Below are 23,852 nucleotides of genomic sequence, written 5' to 3'. Positions count from 1 at the left end.
GTTTTCTTCAGTAATAGAGACTTTAATAAAATTTGAACACTTCAAGCAATTAGTGCATCTAGAAAAGGCAAAGCATGCTTTCCTTCATTTGTATAGGTAAACGATATAGACCAGTGTTACGAGTTTAAATACTAAAGAAACTATTGAAAAATGACGAAAGTGTCATTAACGCAGCAGTTGTAAAATATTGGTTTGAATTTCTGTGGGATTGTTCCTGACGACTCAGAAAATGTTAGCTAGAGTTGATTCTGATGGAGATCCACTAGCCACTCATCAGTTTGGTCATGTTGTTGTACTTTACACAATGGATAATTAAAGAATTAAGTTGATCCTTAGTTAAGCCTGAACAAGAGATTCCTCTTGAAATCTTGACTCCTAATCCGAGGGTCGCGGGTTCGAATCCCCGTTACACCAAACATGCTCGCCCTTTCAGCCGTGAGGGCGTTATAATGTTACGGCCAATCCCACTATTCGTTGGTAAAAGAGTAGCCCAAGATTTGGCGGTGAGTGGTGATGACTAGCTGCCTTCCTTCTAGTTTTACACTTTTGTAGTTTTGCAATTTTTTATATGCGTGAAATTCAAACAAACAAACAAATAAAAACTTTAACCGGTCCAGAAATGTTACTAAAATTCCAGTAACTTTAATGATCACATGCCCAGTGTTAAACATGATGAGACTAACAACACTTTAAGAATCGCAGGATCCCCATGTATAATACAGGAATGAAAACATGATGGTGCTATTTCATGACAATTGTCGTTTTTCAATAAGTTTCTGCCTTTTTACTTTTAATAGTTATCTTTGTAATTATCTTGGTTTAATTTGCTATGCATCCAATTTGACAAATTTGTTTTCAATATTTAAGTTTTATTTTGCTTTATTAGTTTGTTTAGTTGTTTAAAGTTAAGCACAAATCTTCACAATAGGCTATCTATGCTCTGCCCACTACGGGTATCGAAACTCTGTGTTACTAGAGGGAGCTGCTTGATTAGTATCCTTCGATATAAATTCCCGTTCACAGTAAAGTGACCTTCAACAGAATACTTCACTAAGAAGATTGGTTTGGTTTCTTTTTAATTTCGCGCAATGTTACTCGAGAGCTATCTGCGCTAGCCGTCCCTAACTTAGCAGTGTAAGACTAGAGGGAAGACAACTAGTCATCATCACCCACCCCCAACTCTTGGGCTACTCATTTACCAATGAATAGTGAAAATGACAGTCACATTATAACGCCTCCACGACTGAAAGGGCGAGCATGTTTGGGGTGACAAGGGTTGGAACCCACGACCCTCAGATTACGAGTTAAGTGCCTTAACCACCTGAACATGCCGGGTCCACTAAGAGAGAATGAAGATATAGTATCCATACTATTAAGATTAATTCAGTGGTGCTATTTACTTTATTTTATTTGAAGTTCGAATTATTTATTGCTAAACTTTTTTTATTTTTCTAATATGAAGTTATTTTCTTATCATTGGCTCTAACAATAATTTTAAAATGACTGGTAGTAAATCACAGTTATCTGGAGCAGTGCTTCTCAGCCGGGATTTTGCAGAACTCTCTGATTCCTCTACAGATATCCAGTGGTTCCGCGGAATGCAAAATGTCAGCATGGAGGCAAAGGTAGCAGTGGAAAGAAGGAAAGGTCGGGACCTGTCTCGAAAAGAAAAGTTGGGTAGATGTGAACATGAATGTAATTCATTCAAGTTCAGATCAAATCAAACGGCCCGATTCTGGGTCTGGCAAAAAGGTTGCCTGGGCTGGGATCTAGAAATCCAATGCCTGAAGATTTTGATGTGGGGGGAAACGGGAGTACCCCGAGAAAACCACTTTCACACGACAGGCGCCGAAAGTTTTGCCTGTCGTGTGCCCTGTACCTGAAAAAAAAGGAATTCATGTTAATAACATAGTTTTTATGTATTTAAACTCTTTGTTGAGTGGATTGTGATTCTTGAAATATGTTGTATGGTGATATGTATTTTGTTGGTGCACTTGATAATTTGTGTAGTGATGCCGTTAGTTTGTTTCTGTTTTCTGCTTTTCGATAATATTTCAGAGAAAGTTCTGTTATTCTGTCTCTTATAGTTGGTAAATTACTAATTTGGTGTAGATAATTTGTTGGTGTAAAAGATGGTAAACTGAATGCGGATTTTAATATTTTGTTTTGTTGCACTTGGATTTTTTGGAGTGTGTTGTTTGACATGTTGTATGTTACTTGACATCCGTACTCTATTAGTGGACGGATGTAAGCCTTGTATATTTGTATAATGGTGTTCGGTGCGCATTTTGATTGTTTACCAGTTATAGTCTTTAGATATGAAATCCTTTTCTTATTGATGAGTGTATATTGTTTATGTGTTTTTTCCATGTTAGTTTTGTGTCGAAAGTGACGCCAAGGAATGTGATGTTTTTGCTCATGTTGATGGTTGTGTTTCCAAGTGATAGATTTATTTTTCCTAGATTTTTTCTTTGCTTCTTTAGTTTTCTATAGAAGGTGATTGCTTGTGTTTTTGTCGGATTTAACACGACCCTCCACTTGTTGCTCCATGTTGAGACGTTGTTTAGTGATTCTTGTACGCGAGACATGGCCATTACTGGGTTTCTGGAGGTGCTCCAATTGATTCTGATGCTGAATTATGTGTTAGTCATATAAATACAACCCGACTGTCTCATATTCCTTTATTAGTATAGTGGGTCTTATAATTACACAACATAATAACAACTTATTGCATTATTTTAACTGTTTCATCCGTTTGTAGTTTAGCTCAAAGCTACACAGAGGGCTATGTGTGTTTTGCCCATCACAATATCAAAACCAGGTTTTTAGTGTTGTAAGTCTGTAGATATACGGCTATCTACAGATATAAAACGTGTTTACGACATGTAAACTTTTACTAATTGCTCAAGTAATTGGCTCGAGAAACTTTTCACACCTTGCATGTATATGTGTAAGTATATAACTGCATTAAAAGTACGTAATCCGTCTGGAATTATCATGAAACACAATAGCGTTTCATAATAAGGATCACACAAGAAGTTCACAAAAATGCTAATAGAACATACATTAAAGGCCCAGAATGACCAGGTGGTTAGAGCACTTGACTCGTATTCTGAGGGTCGCAGGTTCGAATCACTGTCACATCAAACATGTTCGCCCTTTCAGTTGTGGGGGCGTTATAATGTGACTGTCAATCGCACTATTGTTGGTAAAAGAGTAACCCAAGAGTTAGCGGTGAGTGGTGACGACTAGTTGCCTTCCCTCTAGTCTTACAGCTGCTAACTTAGGGACGGTTAGCGAAGATAGCTCTCTTGTAGCTTTGCGCAAAATTCGAAACAAACTAAACGTACAAAAACCATCTTCAAAAGCAGACTTGAAACAACACTTAATACCTTTTATCTCAAGGACTAAAACTGGTCGGACATTGATAATTGCAAAAAAGTTGATTTTTTTATTGTTAGACAAAATTGAAATTCCATTCATTTGTTTCTTATATCTTTATTAATAAGAATAAACAAAAAGTTAGAATTGGGTAAGACCAAAAGGAAAGATTATGAGGTAGAAAGGTTATTAAATTTTGCTTTTTTTCAGTCTTTACTAACAAAGATTTAAACAGAATTCTACACCTTGAACAATTGATAATTAAAAACAAGACAAGGCAAGATGACTTCGTTAATTGTGAGCTAGTCAAAAAAAGAAAGGAAAGTTTAAATAACGATAAGGCTTCTGAGCCAAATGATATTTTCGCAAGAGTTTTGAAGGAGTTTAAAGATTGGATATGTGTGACACTTGTTACTCTTTTTTGTCTGTCCTTAAATATTGAGTAGATACGAGAGGATTGGAGTTAACTCATGTTGCTCCTCTTTCTAAGAGAGATTATAAAAATTATAGGCCCATTAGTCTAACGTCAGTTGTATGAAATGTTTTGAAAATTCTGATGAAAGATTTTTTGCAAAGTCATTTATAAAAGTTTAGAACTTTATTGGACAGTAAACATGGTTTCATAAAGCAAAACTATTGCCTTATAAATCTTTTAATATTCTTTGAAAAGGTTTCTGCTTATGTAGGTTAGGGTAAGTTTATGGATTTGTTGTACATGGATTTTTAGAAAGCATTTGACAAGATGCCAAGACGTGTGAGATAAGTTGGATAAAAGAATGGCTGGATGGAAGGAAACGGATAATATTTACAAATGGAGCTCAGTCAAACTGAATAAATATCTCAGAGCTCAGTCTTAGGATCTTTTCTATTTTGAATATTCATCAATGCCATGGTCACAGAATGGTCAATAAGTTACTTAAATTTGCAAACAGTATTGAGGTCTTGATATTTCTAGCTGTAAAGAGGATGCTACTGATTTATAAAATAATTAAAATCATCTAATGAGTTGGGCTAATAAATGACACTGGGTTTTAAGATAATGCATGTGCTTTATCGTAATTTTAAAAATAAGAATGAATTGGATGAAAATAACCTTAACAGTGCCATGAAAGAAATATATTTTGGTGTAATAGTTGATAAGTCTCTTAAGCCATCGAAGAATTGTGCTGTTGCTAGTGACAGAGCAAATAGGATGTTAGGTTGTAAATACAGAAATATTGAATTCAAGTTTAAATTGGTTATAATTTTATGGTATATGTCACTACTGGAATTTCATGTTAGGTCTTGAGCTCCTTATCTTAGAAAGGATATCGAACCATTGGAAATGGTTCACAGGGGGATACTAATATAATACCTTAGATGGAGGGATTTTCATGCGTGTAGAGGTTGAAATTTCTCAAATTGTTTTCTCTACAAAAGAAAACAACAAAATTTAGAGAGGATCTGGTTGAGGTGTTTAAGATTGTAAAGGAAATCGATAGTGTTGATGTTTAGTTTTTTTCGTATTTAACAGTGAAAATAATAGGACAATAGTATATAACTATAAATTTTGGCAGAGTAAAAGTCATCTTCAGCTGAAACAGTTGTATTTTTCTAACAGGATGACGAACCTTAGAAAAGGTTGTCTTTGGATGTTCATGAAGTTGTAAATTTAAATGAGTTTAGAGAAAGCTTGATAAATATATTAATAGTAAAAGCTGGCGTTAAAATTTTTATGTTTTAAATTGTTTATCAATAGCTTGAGTTTGGTTTAGATAGTGGAACAACCAATATGGACAAATAGGTCTCATGTTGTCCCGAAACATTATCTTATGTTGTTATTCATATCATTTTTAAGCCTTAAAGAAAAAAAACAACTTAAAATATGTTATTCAAACTTACGCATACGTACTTAAAACATCAACACAGGTTATAAAACTGTTTTTATGGTGATTATTGATGATTTTCATGGCTACCGGCCAAGCTTCTTCCGAAGCTATTCAAGCACCAAACAGCTGGATATTCTATGCCAAATACTATGCACAGCTACTAAATAAATTGTTTCAAATGTTGCAGGGTTATTTCTAAGTTGATCCTCGAATGTAGAGATTTCCACCTACTAAGATCATCTAAGCTCTTCTTCACTGCAAACATAAGCTCTCAGTAGCCATTCAATGATTAATGCACTTTGTTTTATTATAGCAAACAATATGTACATTTATAGCAGTGTTACTCGCCTTATCGTTATAGATTTACAAGTTGCTACAGAAAAAAAAACAGCGACGAATATTTTACTGAAACCTGGACAATAGTAATGAATGCAGAATTTAGTATTCCAAAGAGCAATTGTAAAATTAATTTAAATGCCTTCGTTTTTCACCTTGAATAATTTCTCCAAGTCCTTGAATTTCAATCATTCAAAACAAAACCTAAAGTCTTAGTAATGCACTTTAACTGGAAAATAATTTGTGCAACGTGTAGTACATTAATTGAAAACTGCCATGTTGAGGGTTTTTGAAACTATTTCAGTGTGTTTTTTACAGTAATCAATAACCATATTACATTTCACTATTTTTGTTAGTGGCAGTTTAGTATATTGAATTCCGTATTTTGTTGAAGTTGAGAATACATATTTTAGTGTTATTTTATTATTGTAATTTATAATTTTGTTTCGTAAGCCTTTAGCAAAACCAGCTGGATACTGTCCACCAAAAAACTAGACAGATATACTACATGAAACTCTGTGGATATCCATGACGTATTAAAAAAAATATGTATTATTTCTCATTGAAAGTTGATTTACGTTGTTATAAATATAGAGTATATACGGTTTCCTTAGTAGTCGGGTCCGGTATAGCCACGTGGTTAAGGCGCTTGACTCCTAATCTGAGGGTCGAGGGTTCGAAAACCCCGTCGCATTACACATGTTCGCTTTATTCAACCGTGTGGGCGTTATAATGTGACGGTCAATTCCATTATTCATTGGTAAAAGCCATGAGGTGGTGGTAAGTAATGATGACTAGCTGCTTACTGCTAAATTAAGGACGGTTAACTCAGATAGACCTTGTGTAGGCGGGCGCGAAATCCTTTGTACTCGACGCTTGTTAAATAAATGTTTACTCAAAACTGGGCACAAAACCACGTCGTTTGGTAAATAATAATCAGGTAAAAAAGTTGTTAATACAGCAATAAACTCTTGAAAACATGTATCACTCATATGTACGTATGTAGCTGAAAATGTATCCTGCACAAATGGACAGAAAAGCCTTAAAAATGTTAATTTAAAAAAGGTAGGAAAATTGTAAAAAAAAGTACAGACATAAATTGAATCAAAATGCAAGGTTCATAATTTCGACCTACAACCAAGAACAAATTTAAAAGTACTCTGTACACGAAGTCAAAATATAGATTTTTTGGCTGAGAAAATATTGTCGACACTATCTCCCTCCAAGTTTGTTTGCATTTTTAGTCTCTAGTTGTAGGCTTGAAAATATAATATTTGCATTTTGATTTAACTTGTTTCTGTACTTTTTAAATAATACTTTTTAAAGTTTGTTAATTTAAAAATCTTCTTGATATAGTATTGCAGTATTTTTTTTATTTGCGATGAGCGCTGTGAAGAGTACTGTAATACAAATTTGACGAAAGACAGGTTCCTTGAATTCAAAAAGGATAAAAATCATTGAATTTTAGATACAGTGTTTGGTGAGGTCAGTGGACACCAACTTTCTTTTACTAATAAAAAACAAAGAACAAAAGAGATTGCAGAAACATGCTCACCATCTCCTATTATGCTTTTTACCTCGTTTTCTGGTTTGTCACTGTTTTAAGTTTTTATAGGATATAGGTGTTTTTAAATCTATTCGTTTTTTTTCATATTCCCTAGATTTAGTGATGCGTTAATACCGTATTTTTATTATAAATATTAATTTGTTATATTAGGACATTGTTATTATTATTTGTTGCACCCGAAAAAATGTGATATTGGTGGCCAAAATGGCTTTGCTCTAAGCAACGACAACCGTCTATTTCCATGAAGCATTTATGACATTTATTACTATAGATATGTAAATTCATTCATCTTCTCTCCTTCCATCTTCTTCTTGAAACTTGGATAATAATTTGTGAGGCAATGATCATATTCCCATGATTCTCTAGCAGAAGGTGATCCTAGTTTAAAAACATCACGTCATACGAAATGACATACATTATTAGATATTATATCATCCTTCTCACTTAACTATGTTGATTTTCTTTTTAAACTTCATTTGGCAGGATGAGAAATTTTTAAATTTATGAGAAGTAGTATAGTGCTTATTACAATTACATACGTCACATTTTGGGCAATTTTTGCTTTTTAATTTTTGATTGTGGCTGACAATCAAGTGGCTCTATGTAGTGAATGTTTTCACACAGAAGATTTTCTCACAGGATCCACTGTATGCAATCTTATTTACTCTGCCTCACTTATAAACAAAGCAATATAATAATTCTTCCAACCAAAATGACTCGCTTTACTCTCTCAAGACTGTGGGATCACTTAATTTTACTTATCGTCCTGTTCTCTTGGATATTTAGAAGTGACTAATCCATTTTATATTATTTTCTGTTCAGGGTTTCTGGATTTCTGAGGATAATAAGCTTGTCGACATTTCAGATAAACTGGCTTCCAATGGTGCTATTAAAACATTGATTTCTCCATGTTTGGACTTCAAGTATTTGATCATGGTAAAGGGTTGACAGGTGACTAATAGTGAGCAAAGTGTGAAGAAGTTTTTATATATTGAATCTGTTCAATCACTTATCATCTTGTTTTAATAGTAATTGAAGAAGGTGTTACATATCCTTACAATTATTTTCATTAACTATAGTATTAAGATTCATAAGTTTCTTCTGCAAGTGAGTTGCCTGTCAGTAGTTTCACATTCAAACCACAACCACCTACATCTTACTTTCATGTTGTCACTATGATATATGTTGATGGCCTCGGTGATGTTGTTAGACTGACTTTTTTTTGACTGACTGACTGAGTTTTTTGTTTATTTGTCAGCCACGGGTCTAATAAAAACTATTCTCTTTATATATACTCTTTGTTTGCAACAGGTTTTCTGTTCTATACCTTCAACGCCTATCGTAACCCGTTTCATTACTTTATGAGCCTTTAGACCAGCCGATGGTGGGTCACTGTATATATTCTTTTATTTATACATTTCTGTTTCATATTTTTAATTTACGTTTAAAAGATTGTTCGGAGTAAATATGTAAGCGTTAAATAATCGCACAATAAATAATTTATCACAAACAAGAACCATCCCTAGATAAGTCTCTACGTGTTTCGGTGTTCTCAAACATGACACCACCGAAATATGTAGTATTTTATATGGTTGGTTTCTGTTTTAATAACTCATTTAATGTTCAATTATTTTAACATTGTATTTCTTTTATTTGTACAACGCTAAAATCCGGGTTTCGATACCTGTGGTTGGCAGAGCACAGATTTGTTTTGGAATTTCGCACAAAGATACTCGAGGGCTATCTGTGCTAGCCGTCCCTATTTTAGCAGTGTAAGACTAGAGGGAAGGCAGCTAGTCATCACCACCCACCGCCAACTCTTGGGCTACTCTTTTACCAACGAATAGTGGGATTGACCGTCACATTATACACCCCCACGGCTGAGAGGGCGAGCATATTTAGCGCAACGCGGGCGCGAACCCGCGACCCTCGGATTACGATTCGCACGCCTTACGCGCTTGGCCATGCCAGGCCAGAGCACAGATAGTCTATTGTGTAGCTTTGTGCTTAATTCAATATAATAACAACAACCTTTTATTTGTATAGATATATATACTACACAATTGCTGTTTTAAGTTATTTAGGTAATAATGCTTTGTGTCAAAATCTCATAATCCAAACGAAACATTGTTTTTAGGAACCATAGCCATTATTAATTCTATCTCATTTTTTAATCTCTTTTAACGGAGAATTTATTTGTCTGTCTTCCTATGTACTGTATTAATGAACTCTATTTGCCAAAAACTACGTGTTGTGGTCTTTCTTTTATGTTTAGCATTATAACGTTTTGTGAAAAATATGAGCTTGATGGAGAAAAAGGGAAATCAATTTTGGATTCAGCGTATAGAAATTACTGTAGAACATGTAAAAATTTTCAAGACTATTACCAGCTCGTATAATCTGCGTCGACATCATTTTAGACATTTTGTTATACCACAATATCAGTGACAATGATGTTACTGTATAGGTAAACATACTTTTCGTTTTTGACAGGCCGTAAACAGATTTGAATCTCCTTAATTTTTAAACTTTTCAGAAGTATCTGATTTACATTATTTTTTATACTCCTATTGTTTGTTTGTTTTCTGAATTTCACGAAAAGCTACAGGAGGGATATCTGCTCTAGCCTTCCCTAATTTAGCAGCGTAAGACCAGGGAGAAGGCAGTTAGTCATCACCACTCACCACCAACTTTTGGGCTATTTTTTTAACCAGCGAATAATGGGATTGACCGTGCCATTATAACGCTCCCACGGCTGAAAGGGCGAGCACGTTTGGTGTGATGGAGATACGAACTCACGACCCTCAGATTACAACTGGAGCGCCCTAACCATTTGATCATGAAGACTAAATGGAAAGCAGCTAGTCATCACTACCAACAGCCAATTGCTCTGCTCTTTTTACCAATGAGTAGTAGGATTAACCGCACATTATAACTCCCACACGACTGAAAGGGCGATTAAGTTTAGTGTGACTGGGATTCGAATCTGCGAACTTCAGATTACGAGTTAAGCGCCTCAATTACCTAGACATGCTTGGCCTTATACTCTTGCATCTTATTTTGAAATTTATTTCGTATTGTTCACGATAAAATGTAATGAAATGAATCACAAAGTTTGTTGCAAAAGTTCAACGAGGCTGTAAACCACTAAACATTAAACAACAAACAGAAAATGTTCTCATGCTTTTATCATAAACATTTCCCGACAATCATCAAATGGACAAAAATGTTTTAATTTTAATGACGAAAAGCGAAGGAGTTAAAATAAATAAGAAAACAAAAACTAGTTAATTATATTTATTTTACAGCACTAAGAAAGGATAATAAAGGAATAAAGAATTTTAATAAATGAATCAGTTGTGCTTATGGCTGAGAAAAAATAAATTAATTTAATTTATTCCATTATGTACAAACCTGCTAATATTTATCTTATACAATTTATTATCGCATAAAAACTCGTGGCTTCGAAGAACAACAAAGTGTGATAAGTACCATCAAAATCCAACACACAATTCAATAAATTGTTAGGTTAGGCCTTAGAGTTAATTAATCCTTAACTACGTTATTAAAGTGGTAACAATCGTCCAAAAACAAACTATACAGATATCGTTCTGAGATACATTTTTATTTCAAGTGGGTTTCTCGTCATCAAGTATATACAGATATCGAGTTTGACAAGATTGGTTTTCATGTCTGACAACCACTGATATGTACATAGTTTATCCTGTTTCTTTCGGCAATGTAAAAGCTACGTTAATGTCTGACCGAGCATCAGTTCACAATCTCTTCTTCTTAGCCACTGAGGCTGCTCCTTAGTTACCCTATCAGCGTGAACAAGCGAAGGATGTTCACTCTCTATTTATGTCTAGATTCCGAGCAAAACATTAGTTCTTTGCTTCCTGCAATACGACAAACTCAAGCCGATGTTATATTTGTCACTGAAGGAAAGAACTCCAAAATTCTATTAACAGAGGTATGTGACAAGATTTTAGAAGAAAAATGTGTAATATATGTATGTAAGCAATCTAAATTGTGTTATCTAAACGGTAAAACTTTTCAGTTAAAATACATTGATATTTCTTTAGAAACTTTTCTTTCCACGGCAGCACTAATAACAGTGCACTGAACCTTTCTGTACGAGTTTTTGTTTTAGGTTAACAACACTCATAGAAATAAACTTTATGGTCATTTTTAATTTTTTATAGCATACGCTATTACAGTGAGGTTCAATGTACGTTTATGTACTCGTAGTAACATTAGAAAAAATGTTATTTATTGACAATTAAAAAAATGTGAGTGTTCGTGTTCGCAACTGGAACGCTGAAGTATTCTTGAAGAATGTAATTATAGACGTGTCTTAGTTAATTACATATATGGCCGTATCATTGAAACATAAATACCTGTCAAATTTACTTGAAAATATTAAACAAACAAGATATTCGGGTTTGTGTTGGGGGGTTGTAATGAAAAACATTGTTCTTTGACTAATGATTTGTGATATTATTGTAGTTTTTGCTTTTTATAGTCTTTAAAGTCGTTTTTAAAAATCACTTTTAATATTTTTAGCTATGCCTAGGTGAAGGAAACATCAAACTATTCTTTGTGAAAACTAAAATGAGTTGCTGTATTTGGTTGAATGAAAATGAAGTATTAAAGTGATATGTTGTTTGAAATTAAGTACAAAGCTACACAATATGTTCTCTGTGCTTTGCCCATCAAGAGGATCGAACATACAATTTGAATTGATATAGTAGAATTACACGTAATTTCTAATTTCTTTCACAGAAATTAAAATAGAATAACGTTTACCATTAATGAAATCATTCCTTTATTATCTTTTTTAGATAATGTACTTAAATTAATATGATTAAAACATGTTACATGAACAAAACAAATCAAGTTAAAATACATATGACATCCCTTGTACTTAATCTTACTAAAAACAAAGTAATTTGAATCAACATAGGGTATCAAAGCAATCCATAAAAAGTCTGAGATAAGTCGTACCTTCATCATTATAAACAAATTATGGCATTTTGTAACATGTGAGAATCCACGAACACAAAATCAATGGAAAAAGTCGTCCACGTGTTCCAGGCAACATAATGATGAAGGATCTCCAGCTGGAAAAGTGACACAAACTATTTGTACACAAGTTGCTACCATAGCTTTCCTCAAGCAACCATAAAATTAAAAAGATGTTTGCATTATTCTATAAAAAACATGACGGTAAAGACTGCTGAAAAATCATCTTAAATTAATTATGCAAAACATGCAAGGTATGTTTTGAACATGAAAGCCTTACTACGGAGTCCTTTGCAATGTCAACTACACAGGAGGGCTGATGTAAAAATGTGTGGTCATCAGAGGGAGTAGGAATGGACTTGGTAACATAATCATAATAATAATAACAACAACATACTTAACCTGTATATAGACGTATGAAAAAAAAAATCGAATTCATATAAAATCTGAAAAGATATTAAACTTCCACAATTAAAATATGGAAACATATATCTCTTTTTCTATTCATGTTCATACTTGTTCCATTTGCAATAAAAAAAGGAGTCATGTATTCCTCTTTTTGTCCATGTTTAACTTTTAATTCCATTTTTACAAAGTTTGCCTATATTATATAATTTATATATTCTTTCTGTACCATATCTTTATATGACTAACACATTTATTTTATCTTGGTCATGTTTAAAAATCTAAAGTGTTTTTATTATATATCATTAAGCAATATCACTTATTTCTATTACTTTACAAAAGTCTTTGGGAGTTGTAAACCTTACACTTTACGAAACAGTACTTGATATATCTACAAACTAATGGAAATCAACGTTTTTGTTCATTTATTGTTTCTATTAGACAAATGTCAATATTTTGTGTTTTGTTAAACAGTGACAAATGCTTCTTATCAATGCTCATGGTAGTGGATCATTAAGACAAAAACCTACACGAGTAGTAATGGTCTGACTATCGCGCTCAAAGGATGCTACTTCATGCTGATTGGCTGCCTTAAGGGAGGGAAGAGAGAGGGAGTGATGTAATCAAAGAAGACATACATAGTTTCGAGTTTTGTCAATAGGAGAGTGTTTCTAGACAGGTATGACAGGCGGCTATTACTCATGTAATACATGCCTCATCATATCGATAATTAATAATTAATTATATATTCATTAAAGGGATACTTAGCTCTAATTGAATTACAAATAAACAGTCATGAAAAGATCTCTTTGCAATAATTCATTAATAATTAACTCTTTCTGAAAAGAAAGCTTAACACTAATTAATTAAATAATTTGTAATTAATTCATTAAATAATTTATTGCTCTACAACTAAATACAATAAATGAATGGCATACTGATGCTATTATTTCAAATACTAGAACTTTCAGATTGTCTCTCACGAAACATACATACAAGTCTTTAAATGTTGTTTCTATAATAAGTACACAAGACTATCGAACTAACGACAGTTTAATATCATTTCGAAAATAAAAAGGATTGTGACAGCACGTGTTCAAATGTAAAGCTTTATTCTATAATACCTTGCAGACACTGACATCACAACACACAATTTATCAAGGTAGACATATTCGAAGGTCAGTTCTGAAATGACCAATTCTACGTGGTTTGCAAAGTAAGTGCTGTGTTGCAATGTAGAAGTAAAGCAGATTTTGAAAACGTACCATTTCAAAGAAATAATGCCTGACAGTCTGAAGTGTTTAATATTCAAGGCTACTGACAGGCTTCACCCATAGAATTAAAGAAGCAAAGTTTATTTTGCAACTACTTTTGCAACAAAAAAACGATTGAGTATGAGACTTATAGGAATGAAATAAAAATCTACACTTATAGCACTGATATGAATTTTACAGTATATATTCATTCATTAATTAAATAGGCCATGTTTTTCATTTAACCAATCATCATATACTAAGTTAAACCAAAAAAAACGCGTCCTAGCTAACTAATTATTAAATATTTGCTGTAAAGCTTTTATTAATGCTATAAATGTAGATACCAATTGACTACCAACTTTGATTTTATTACAATAAGTTGCATGTTGAATTATTTTGTTATCGTACTTTTTCTTTATACCTCAGACATCTGTATTATATGCTAAATATATTTGATTACGCTTTTTTCATTTTATCATTCTAAGCTGTTTACTTTGAATATAGGAAAGGAACAAAACACGATGAACATTTTATTTGTATCACTATTTAAATTCTTACCTATAACACATGTAATAGTTTAATATGATAAATTATTTTAAAGTTAATTAAATATAATATTTTTCTGAAGTGATATAAGAATTACCGTTATGAGTTACTAATATAAATGAACATCATTATTTCAACACAACATTTCTCTCCTGTTTCCTTCATTTCATATGCTCTAAAACCTCTAAGTTGTCTTTTGTAACATATTGACTGTGGACATCAATTACACACAAAAATACAAACAAAGGATTTTTTTGTATACAGTGCTGTTCAAAATTATTAGGAAAAGAGAATATTTTGTCAATATTTACATTTTATGCAGCTAATTTTTTTCACGCTATTACAGAATGTAAATTTCAACACTATTGTAATACAGGGTGTTCGGAAAGTCACTGTGCAGTTTTGTAATCATATTTTATTCAGTCTATTTCAAGCCAGCAATTGATAGCGGTGTTTCGAAACAAAATAAGAAGGATCCAGGCCTATATTGATGTCAACGGGGATCTCTTTCAACATTGTTTATAATTGTTATTCATATTTTTCTCCTGTATTCTATATTGAAACACGTCTGTTAATAAACATACGTGCACAATGACTTTCCGAACACCCTGTACTTCACTGATCTCTGTCGACAGCTCAATGAACTGAGGTAAAAAGTTTTATAATTTTGTAGAATTCTCATATACTTTTACTGCGGACATGCCATAAGAGTTCTGGTTGAAAGAACATACTGTTCAAATTCAGGGTCTGAAATAACTGTCATGATACTTATACTCCATGCAGTGTCTTAACTGTATAGACAGAAACTGACAAGAACATATCATTAATACTGTATATGCTGGAAGAAATCTGTTTGATAAGGCCTGACAAATCAATGTTTAATACTGTGTATATGTACACATATATATAAAGTTTTGTTCTCATGCCATGGTCCAAAAACCGTAGAGAATTTTCAGTAGAGCAGAGAGTTCGTATAAAAGCTGCATATGATGTTGATTGGACTTTCGACAAATTGCTGCAGACTTGAACTGCTCCCCGAACACTGTCTAGTACACCTTAGATCGTAAGACTGATACAGGTAAATTTGAAAATAAGAAAGGAAAAATTCAATGATACTGATATTAAGTATTCTTGTTTATACAGCCTTCGAGACAGAAGGGAGATTGCTACAGATCTCAAGCATAAGATAAACGACCAAATATCAAATGACAAAAAAGTGTTCTTATGTATTATAATTTACCTATTAGTGTTTCTGATTTATTATGTTATGTAATACGAATTTAAATAACTTGAAAATTCAGTTTGAATTTAGAAGTCAATATAATGTCGAGATTTGTAATATAATATTAATATTATAGTATTTGCTAATAAGACTGATATACACATAAATATATTTTAATAAACAAACAACAATACAATTTATAATACTATTATTACAAATAATGATTTATATACACAAGTTTTACAAACTACACTGAGTCTTCAATTTGCTCGGAAATTAAATGCTCCCCAGAGGCTCAGCGATAAGTCTGCGGACTTACAACGCTAAAAACCGGGTTTCGATACCCGTGGTGGGCAGAGCACTGATAGCCCATTGTGTAGCTTTGTGCTTAATTCAAAAACAACAACAACGGGAACTAAATATTTTATCGACGGTTCACGAGGAGTGAGTTCTGTGTTCATATTCTTATACCTCAGTGAATGGCTGGCCTCATGCTGTCTATAAGCTGACTTTTCTCTGACAAAGATATTTAATGTCCTCATAGAAATACTAACGGCTGATGTTAATTCATTGAATTGTCTAATGTTTGAAATCTATAAATATTCCTGATCACTTATCTGTAATTTTTCGATTAATAAGCGTTTGTAACGATTATAGCTTCCAAGGCTTATCGTATAATGACTGTAACGACTGCAAAGTTCTAGAAAGTTCAGTTGGCCCAACAATATTCGAAGATACGCTAGTGTTTAGGTAAAATATGTATCGTTAATTCTTACTCTCGGGTATTTTCTACAAGTTTAAAAACAGCTGGGACTTGTGCAATACATATTTAACAATATAAAGTACACACATTTCCAAATATATATCAAACTGAAACAAACATAGATACTAAAATAATATTATTTTATGGGTGTTATGGACGGATGATGCCAAGTTTGAAATATCTGGTTTCAAATATTTGGTCCTGGTTGTATGTCTGGCAGAAAAAGGTGAAAGATACTTCAAAGCATAGCACCCACCATGAAGCATGTTTGGAGGCGTTGTAACTCTGAGCCGTCAGGAGATATCTACAAAATAGATGGACCAGCGCAATTACCATCAGATACTGATTCGTATATCCAGTGGTTTGCGTATTAGTGTTAAAAGATTTCACCACCGAGAACATAATGAACCAAAACAATCATTTCACCTATGCAGAAATTATTTAATAAGGAAGAAGTTATTGGAATCATTGAAATGATTTAAAGGCCTCCACTGTGCTTCAATCTTAACCCAATTGAGCAGATATGGAATTTGATAGAAACTTGACAAATTAAAAGTTACTTCCGAAGAAAGTTTATAGAGTATATTAGCGACATTTGAGATATAATTTCAAAGGGCACTTTGGTTAGATATGTTGCAACAATGCCTGAAAAGCTATCTGCAGCTATTAACACAACAGTAAGACACACAAAATATTAACTGTTTGCTAAACTCAAGAACTTCCAGTGAGTTTTTAATTGACTAAATATAAAGATTAATAAAATTTTGAAGTTTTATTTGTGATTTATGTTCCATTGTCCTTTGAAATTAGCCTGAAATACAATATTTTACATTATCATAACACTTTTGCCTAGTACTTGTATACGCTACAGACGTCAGATTCTAGTTGATGATAACATGTACGAATGTAACTTGTCCATCTTTGTTTACAACGCATTTTATCTCTCCGATAAGGATGATGAAGAAGATATAAAGCTCCGCCGCTTTTACCTACTTATTCCTTTTAATTTAAAATAAGCATGAAGCTGTTATTTTAATGTAACGTAAAAGTGTTTAAACGTTTTCAGAAACATAAGAATACTGATATTTCAGCATTTGAAACACCACACATTAAGCCAGAAGTTTGTTTTTAATACATATAAAGCAGTACTATTACATATTCCTGAACTAGGTATAGCCACTATAATGCTTCAAATAGAAAAAGTAAAATGTACAACCATTATAATACGAGTGAAGTTTGGAAATGGCCGTTTTTATACCAAATTATTGTGAGTTGAGTTATTAATATTATTTAGTTTACAAAAATTCTTAAGTATTTTGTATACAGTTTAACTAAAATGAAAGTAAAAAGGAACATGTCAACGTTAAAGACTAAAGAACTCCAATTGAATCATTCATCTTATGAAACCTGATCATGAACTCAGCAGAGATTACAAAACAGTATCTCATAAACAAATGCAGGACAAATTACAAGACCTGAAACCCACGTCTAATACCTTGTCTAAACGCTATTTGATAAGGTAGTTCAATTGGTTTATTCTTTTTTTTACAGTAAATACACAGTCCTATTTTGTTAAAGTAACTGAACTCTTATTCTTACGGAACGAGTTATACATGAATTGTTATTCGCTCATATTTCATTATAATGGAGTAAAGTACACAAATGAATACTACATTTGAATATCTATTATACATAAAAAGATAAAGTGAAAGCTGATATCTTATGAAGAAATGAAAAATTTGTCCACTGTTATGTAACATGTATTTATTTACTTATTTTAACAAAGGTAAAATAGCATAAATAATCTTTGTATGATGATTTAGGATAAACCTGGAACTGTTGAATTAGCCAAATCTCGTCGGATATTATTGGAACTAGAGCTAAAAATACTGATAGGGTAAAGGTACCTAGATGATAATTCAGGGCAATATATATATTTTTTTTAAGTTTAATAACTGTTGCTTTTTCCCAGTTGGATTTACATTTCAAATTAGCTGCAATATTTAAGTGGTTAAGTTTGAGTTATGATCAGTGATTAGTTCCTTTGATCATTTGTTATTTTCTATCTAAAAATAAAACAAAAACTCATACTTATGTAACAGGTAGATGCGAGATATTTTATTTCACAATTTGTAGAAATTACGGGTTGTTTTTGATATTGTAATGTCTATTGTAATGCTAATTACCGAAATAATCTTTTTTATCTAGCTACATTAGGTTAACTAAAGCCAATGGATCAGACGAAACTGAAACTAGCCGTCAACGTTTCCACCAATTTCACGGATATCAATAACTTTAACAAAGTATTTTGGGAATCAAATAATACAGAAAATATCAGCGTTGCATCTTGGGAAGATACACTCGAGGAACTCAAAAGAAAGTTGTACAGAATAGATGACACTTCTGTGTTGGTACTGGCTAGTCTTTACGGAGTGCTCTTTTTCACAGGTTTAGCAGGAAATTCCATCATTGCTTATTTTGTGTACAAAACAAAACACCCTTCGAGTCGCAGAAGATACAGCATGCTGTTAAACCTATGTGTATCAGACTTGATGGTCATTTTGATATGCTGCCCAATGGCTGTATATACCAGCATCACCACTGTTTGGCATTTGGGAGAATCTTTATGTAAGATACTTACATATCTTCAAGGTAAGGTCTGGGACTTGTTGAATGTGCTTCTGTTTATGAAGAATTATGCAACAATACATCATCAAACAATGGTACAATCCACTACAATGATGAGAGTTGATCTACATCCTGCGGCAGTTACAGAAAATACAAAATTTTTAAAATATCTTTTCACACTACAACTTATTTTATTTTAGATATACGGAGGGCTCAGCATGGTCAAGCGTGTTAATGCGTGCGACTCGTAATCTGAGTGTTGCGGGTTCGCATCCCCGTCACGCCAAACATGCTTGCTCTTTCAGCCGTGGGGACGTTATAATGTGGCGGTCAATCCCACTATTCGTTGGTAAAAGATTAGCCCAAGAGTTGGCGGTGGGTGGTGATGACTAGCTGCCTTCCCTCTAGTCTTACACTGCTAAATTAGGGACGGCTAGCACAGATAGCCCTCGAGTAGCTTTGTGCGAAATTCAAAAACAAACAAAGATATACTGAGAAAAGAAGACATAACAAGGAAATAATTATATAAATATTATTTTCCTGGGTTATTATCTACTTTTTTCAATTGAATTTGAGGTAGAGTATTGAATGTGTTTGATATCATTGCTTATTGAACACAACCGTTAAATACTCACTTCGCACTTAAAGAATTCACAACAGCATCCGAAACGTCATCTCAATAACAACCAACACAGAAGTCAACAATACACTTTTCACATCTTTATTTATTAAGACTATAGTGTAAGCGAAACTATTTATGAAACTTCAAAATGTGTATTGAAGAAAAATTCTCAATAAATGCCCTTTCTTTTTTTCCTAATGGATTGTAGTGGTACAGTTCAACTCTGAACATCATTATTTATTCTACTTCTTCAGTTACTGTTTGTTCTACCGTAATTCTTAAACAAAGACCGTCTTATTTCTTAGAAAAAATACGGCTAAAAGTTTTGAAACAACTATAACGGTACTGTTTAATGACTTATAACAAAATAATGAACTAACTCAGATATAGGTATTTTATTCCATAACCTATTTTTAAACATATGATGACTATCTTCTGTCCTTCTGCTAATGTTAAGATAATTTAAACATGTTTGTATTATTTCAGTTTTTAAGTTGATACGGTAGGTATGGTATTGTTAACAAGTGTAAATAATTCTCACGCAAAACAAAAACAGTATTGCTCCCAAAGAACTTATTGTTTATCAGCATTTAGAACGATGGATATTACTTATGTTTCCTTAAAGGAAGTATACCATTTTAAAGATGACTTATATCAAGTTAAAAGAGCTTTCTCCTTTACATTACAAATGAATAAGAACATATTTTTAATGCCTCTAGCAGCAAGAAATATAATTTAGAGTTAAGTAAAATCATTCAGAAATATAAATGTGAAACCTGGATAAAGTGTAAGTTTTGAGAAACTCAAAAGGTGAAAAATAAGATAAACTATTCTGAAGGCTGGTTGGTTTGTTCGAAATTTCGCGTAAAGCTACACAAGGGCTATCTGCGCTAGCCGTCCCTAATTTAGTAGTGTAAGACCAGAGAGAAGGTAGCTAGTCATCACCACCTACCGCCAACTTTTGGGCTACTCTTTTATCAACGAATAGTGGGATTGGCCGTAACTTTTAACGCCTCCATGGCCGAAAGGGCGATCATGTTTGGTGTGACGGAGATTGAGCCCGCGACCTTCAAATTACGAATCGAGTGTCTTAACCACCTGGCCATGCCGAGCCCTGAAGGTTAGATCTCGGCATACTGTTGTTAATGAAATATGTTTTTCATTAGAAAAGAGTCCCCCAGTGGCACAGCAGTATGTCTGCGGACTCACACCACTAGAAACCAGGTTTCGATACCCATGGTGGACAGAACACAGATAGCCCATTGTGTAGCCTTGTGCTTAATTTCACACAAACATTAGAAAATATTCATAACAACTAAAGAAACAAAGAAAAGTTTGTGCCAGAAAGCTGCGAGGCCTTAGGTTTTCAAATACGATCGTACAACACGATAGACAAATGGACCAGTTTCGTAAAAATACTCCTCTGCAGCAAGAAATATTTCTTCCGAATGTCTGTTGCGTGACACTGTAATGCTAAAATGCTTTTGTAATAATTATTAATGTGTTGATTTATCATTAACATGAGACAAGTTGGTTTAGTTTAGAAAAGAAAATCGAAACATGAAGTTCAATGAGCAATATATCAGCTCAGTTCGTCTTTTATCTTACTAAGCATTACTGCTAAATCTGCTAATATGATAGTAATCTAAGGGGTAATTACGAAGTAAGTCCCATAACTGAAATTATTATGTATAAGATTGTACCAGAATTGTATTGTAACGCTTTAGTTTTATTCAGTAAAGTCTGAGCATTGGAGTACCAATACGACCAGAAGTTCTCATTATCCTTCCAATCAGCATATCGAGCCTAATATTGAACAAAGCTACTGTAACTATTAGTTATCATAGTAATATCTTGAATACTTAAACATTTTATTCAAATCATTAACCTAGTTTTGTTGAAAGAAAGACAAAGAAGAGAACTATAACCTCTGTTAGACTGCGAAAAAAGAGATTAACCTATAAAGAATAATGTGGTTTGAGACAACCTACATTATCTCCACGTTTTCCAAGAAAAACATACGATTCTAAATGTTCCTTTGCTAAAATTTTGTTATCGTAGGAGAAGTACTTTTAATCGTGTTTTACGGAAGATGAAAAATTCGTACTTGCAATTTTTATTGTTACTTGTTTCGACTGCTTCTGTCCATACTGAAATATTGCCGTACCAAATCGTATGTAAACATAACCAGTGTAATATCAAAGCCGTAATTTATTAATTGAGTTACATTACTGCTAAGCATTTGTTCAGGTATGGACCGTCGAAAACGGCCTGGCATGGTCAAGTGTGTTAAGGCGTTCGACTCGTAATCCGAGGGTCGCGGGTTCAAATCCCGGTCTACCAAACGTGCTCACCCTTTCAGCCGTGGGGACGTTATAATGTACCGGTCAATCTCACTATTCATTGGTAAAAGAGTAGCCCAAGAGTTGGCGGTGGGTGGTGATGATTAGCTGCCTTCCCTTTAGTCTTACACTGTTAAATTAGGGACGGCTAGCGCAGATAGCCCTCGAGTAGCTTTGCGCGAAATTCAAAAACAAAAACAAACCGTCGAAAATAGAAGGATTTGAAAGTTATAACTGCAAATAAAACCTCATGTGATAAAGGAATCAAGATCCAGTAATTAATATTAAGTTTATAATTTGAGTGTTACGATTTAAAATATCACTTAACAGAGCACCCTCGGAGGGTATAGAATGTATATATAATTTACCATAAACAGGAATTCCTCCAATTTATTTTAATATTCTTCATGTTATTTTAGTGTCATGAATGTAAACAGTTAAACATACCGAATTCGAGAGTTGAACAAATAAGTATAGATTATCTGCAATTCAGATAAAGCTTCAGAATCAATGGTTAAATAAACATAATATTGGAAAGGTTAAAACATTTTAATAACAATAAAATCTGGATATGTTAATCATGTTGAAGAGATTCAGTAATTAATACTTGTTATTTCAATCGCAGGTGTTTCCGTCACTGCAGGTACTTTATCGATGACAGCATTAAGTTTGGATAGATACATTTCAGTTCGACATCCACAAATTTTTCTGAAGATAAGCAGACGTCGGCTTGCTAGCATATTGATTGTAATGGTGTGGACTATAGCTTTACTATTTTCTCTGCCGATCATATTTGTGAGGAAAATAAAAACTTTAGAAGTACCCACATTGCAAGTTTCTTTTTGCATTGAACACTGGAGTCCTCGTTTGAAACACATCTTCACCATTGCTACTTTAATTAACGTTTACGCTTTGCCTTGCGTAATATTGTTGATTTGTCAGGCTTCGATTAGCAGGACTATTAAATCTGCTGAAGATTCTTTTCTTAACCGAAACAACATCCGTCAAAGAACCTTCCGAATAATGTCCCATCATCAGAACGCACCACCTCCGACAAGAGAAAATACGGAATCTTATGTCGGACGATACAGTGAAGAATTCTATATTTGGAAAGTTCAAAGTAGGCTTCAGAATATATGCGTAACAGATGGGACGTCTTCAGCAAACGAAAGTTGCTCACTTCAGTCAACAGATCAAAGAAACATAATTCGATCTTATAGCCCTAGGATTAAAAGACGATTAGCTTATTTGTTGATGGGAATGACCTTGTGTTTCGTTACCTGCTGGCTACCCTATAACATCATATCATCTTACGTAGATCTCTTTGATATATTGATTGTTACTAAATATCTCCCGTTTACACTGCTACTAGGTCATGCTCACAGTGCTATCAATCCTGTTGTTTACTGGTTGCTTAACAAGACACTTCGCAGGAAAATGCAAGAAATAAAATACCGTTCGACTACACGATCAGCCTCTCGGGTTCAACGAATACCAATGAAACGTCTTAATTCAAATCCACAAACTCAGTTTTTACATTGAGCCATTTCCAGTTAGTGGCTATAAAATCTGAATACAGAAATACCGAACTAAATATTCTTCGAAATTTCGATAAACATCTCACCCTTTCAGCTCTCCTGTTAGGAAACATATATAAATAAATCAGATAAACACATACAAATACACGCACATATTTATGTTGAACACAACATTTTCTCTTCATCTTTAAATATTTAAATGATTAGACGATTATTATTAATTTGTAATTTTCGTATCAACTGTATTCTATTATTTACAGGCTGTATTGAAGAGTTCAAAGCTTAAAATAACTTAGCTATCAAGAATTACAAGTTTCTCTTGCTTAAGTTTATTGCAATTTATGGCCTTACAA

At 33.2% G+C, this 23,852-nt stretch overlaps 1 protein-coding gene across 1 annotated transcript; it reads left to right on the top strand.

Moving 5' to 3' along the window:
• The first annotated feature begins 1,499 nt into the window (after positions 1 to 1,499).
• LOC143234909 (5-hydroxytryptamine receptor 1E-like) lies at positions 1,500 to 23,545 on the top strand. Its single transcript, XM_076472605.1, has 5 exons — positions 1,500 to 1,625; positions 7,975 to 8,088; positions 10,949 to 11,125; positions 18,193 to 18,266; positions 22,579 to 23,545. Exons 1-5 carry the CDS (start codon positions 1,500 to 1,502, stop codon positions 23,501 to 23,503), a joined length of 1,416 nt encoding a protein of 471 aa, XP_076328720.1. The 3' UTR covers positions 23,504 to 23,545.
• The last annotated feature ends 307 nt before the right edge of the window (positions 23,546 to 23,852 follow it).

Source organism: Tachypleus tridentatus, chromosome 12, assembly GCF_004210375.1.
Source record: "Tachypleus tridentatus isolate NWPU-2018 chromosome 12, ASM421037v1, whole genome shotgun sequence".
NCBI lineage: Eukaryota > Metazoa > Arthropoda > Merostomata > Xiphosura > Limulidae > Tachypleus > Tachypleus tridentatus.
Note: the sequence above shows the minus strand (reverse complement) of the source record. Positions and strands in the feature narration are given on the sequence as shown.

What these genes read in the sequence shown, in the direction of transcription:
- LOC143234909 (XM_076472605.1), top strand. Translation starts at nt 1,500, where the DNA reads ATGACTGGTAGTAAATCACAGTTATCTGGAGCAGTGCTTCTCAGCCGG. An exon ending in ACTTCAAGTATTTGATCATG is followed by an intron (nt 8,089 to 10,948) that starts GTAAAGGGTTGA and finishes TCTTCTTCTTAG; the next exon opens with CCACTGAGGCTGCTCCTTAG. An exon ending in CCAAAATTCTATTAACAGAG is followed by an intron (nt 11,126 to 18,192) that starts GTATGTGACAAG and finishes ATGATGATTTAG; the next exon opens with GATAAACCTGGAACTGTTGA.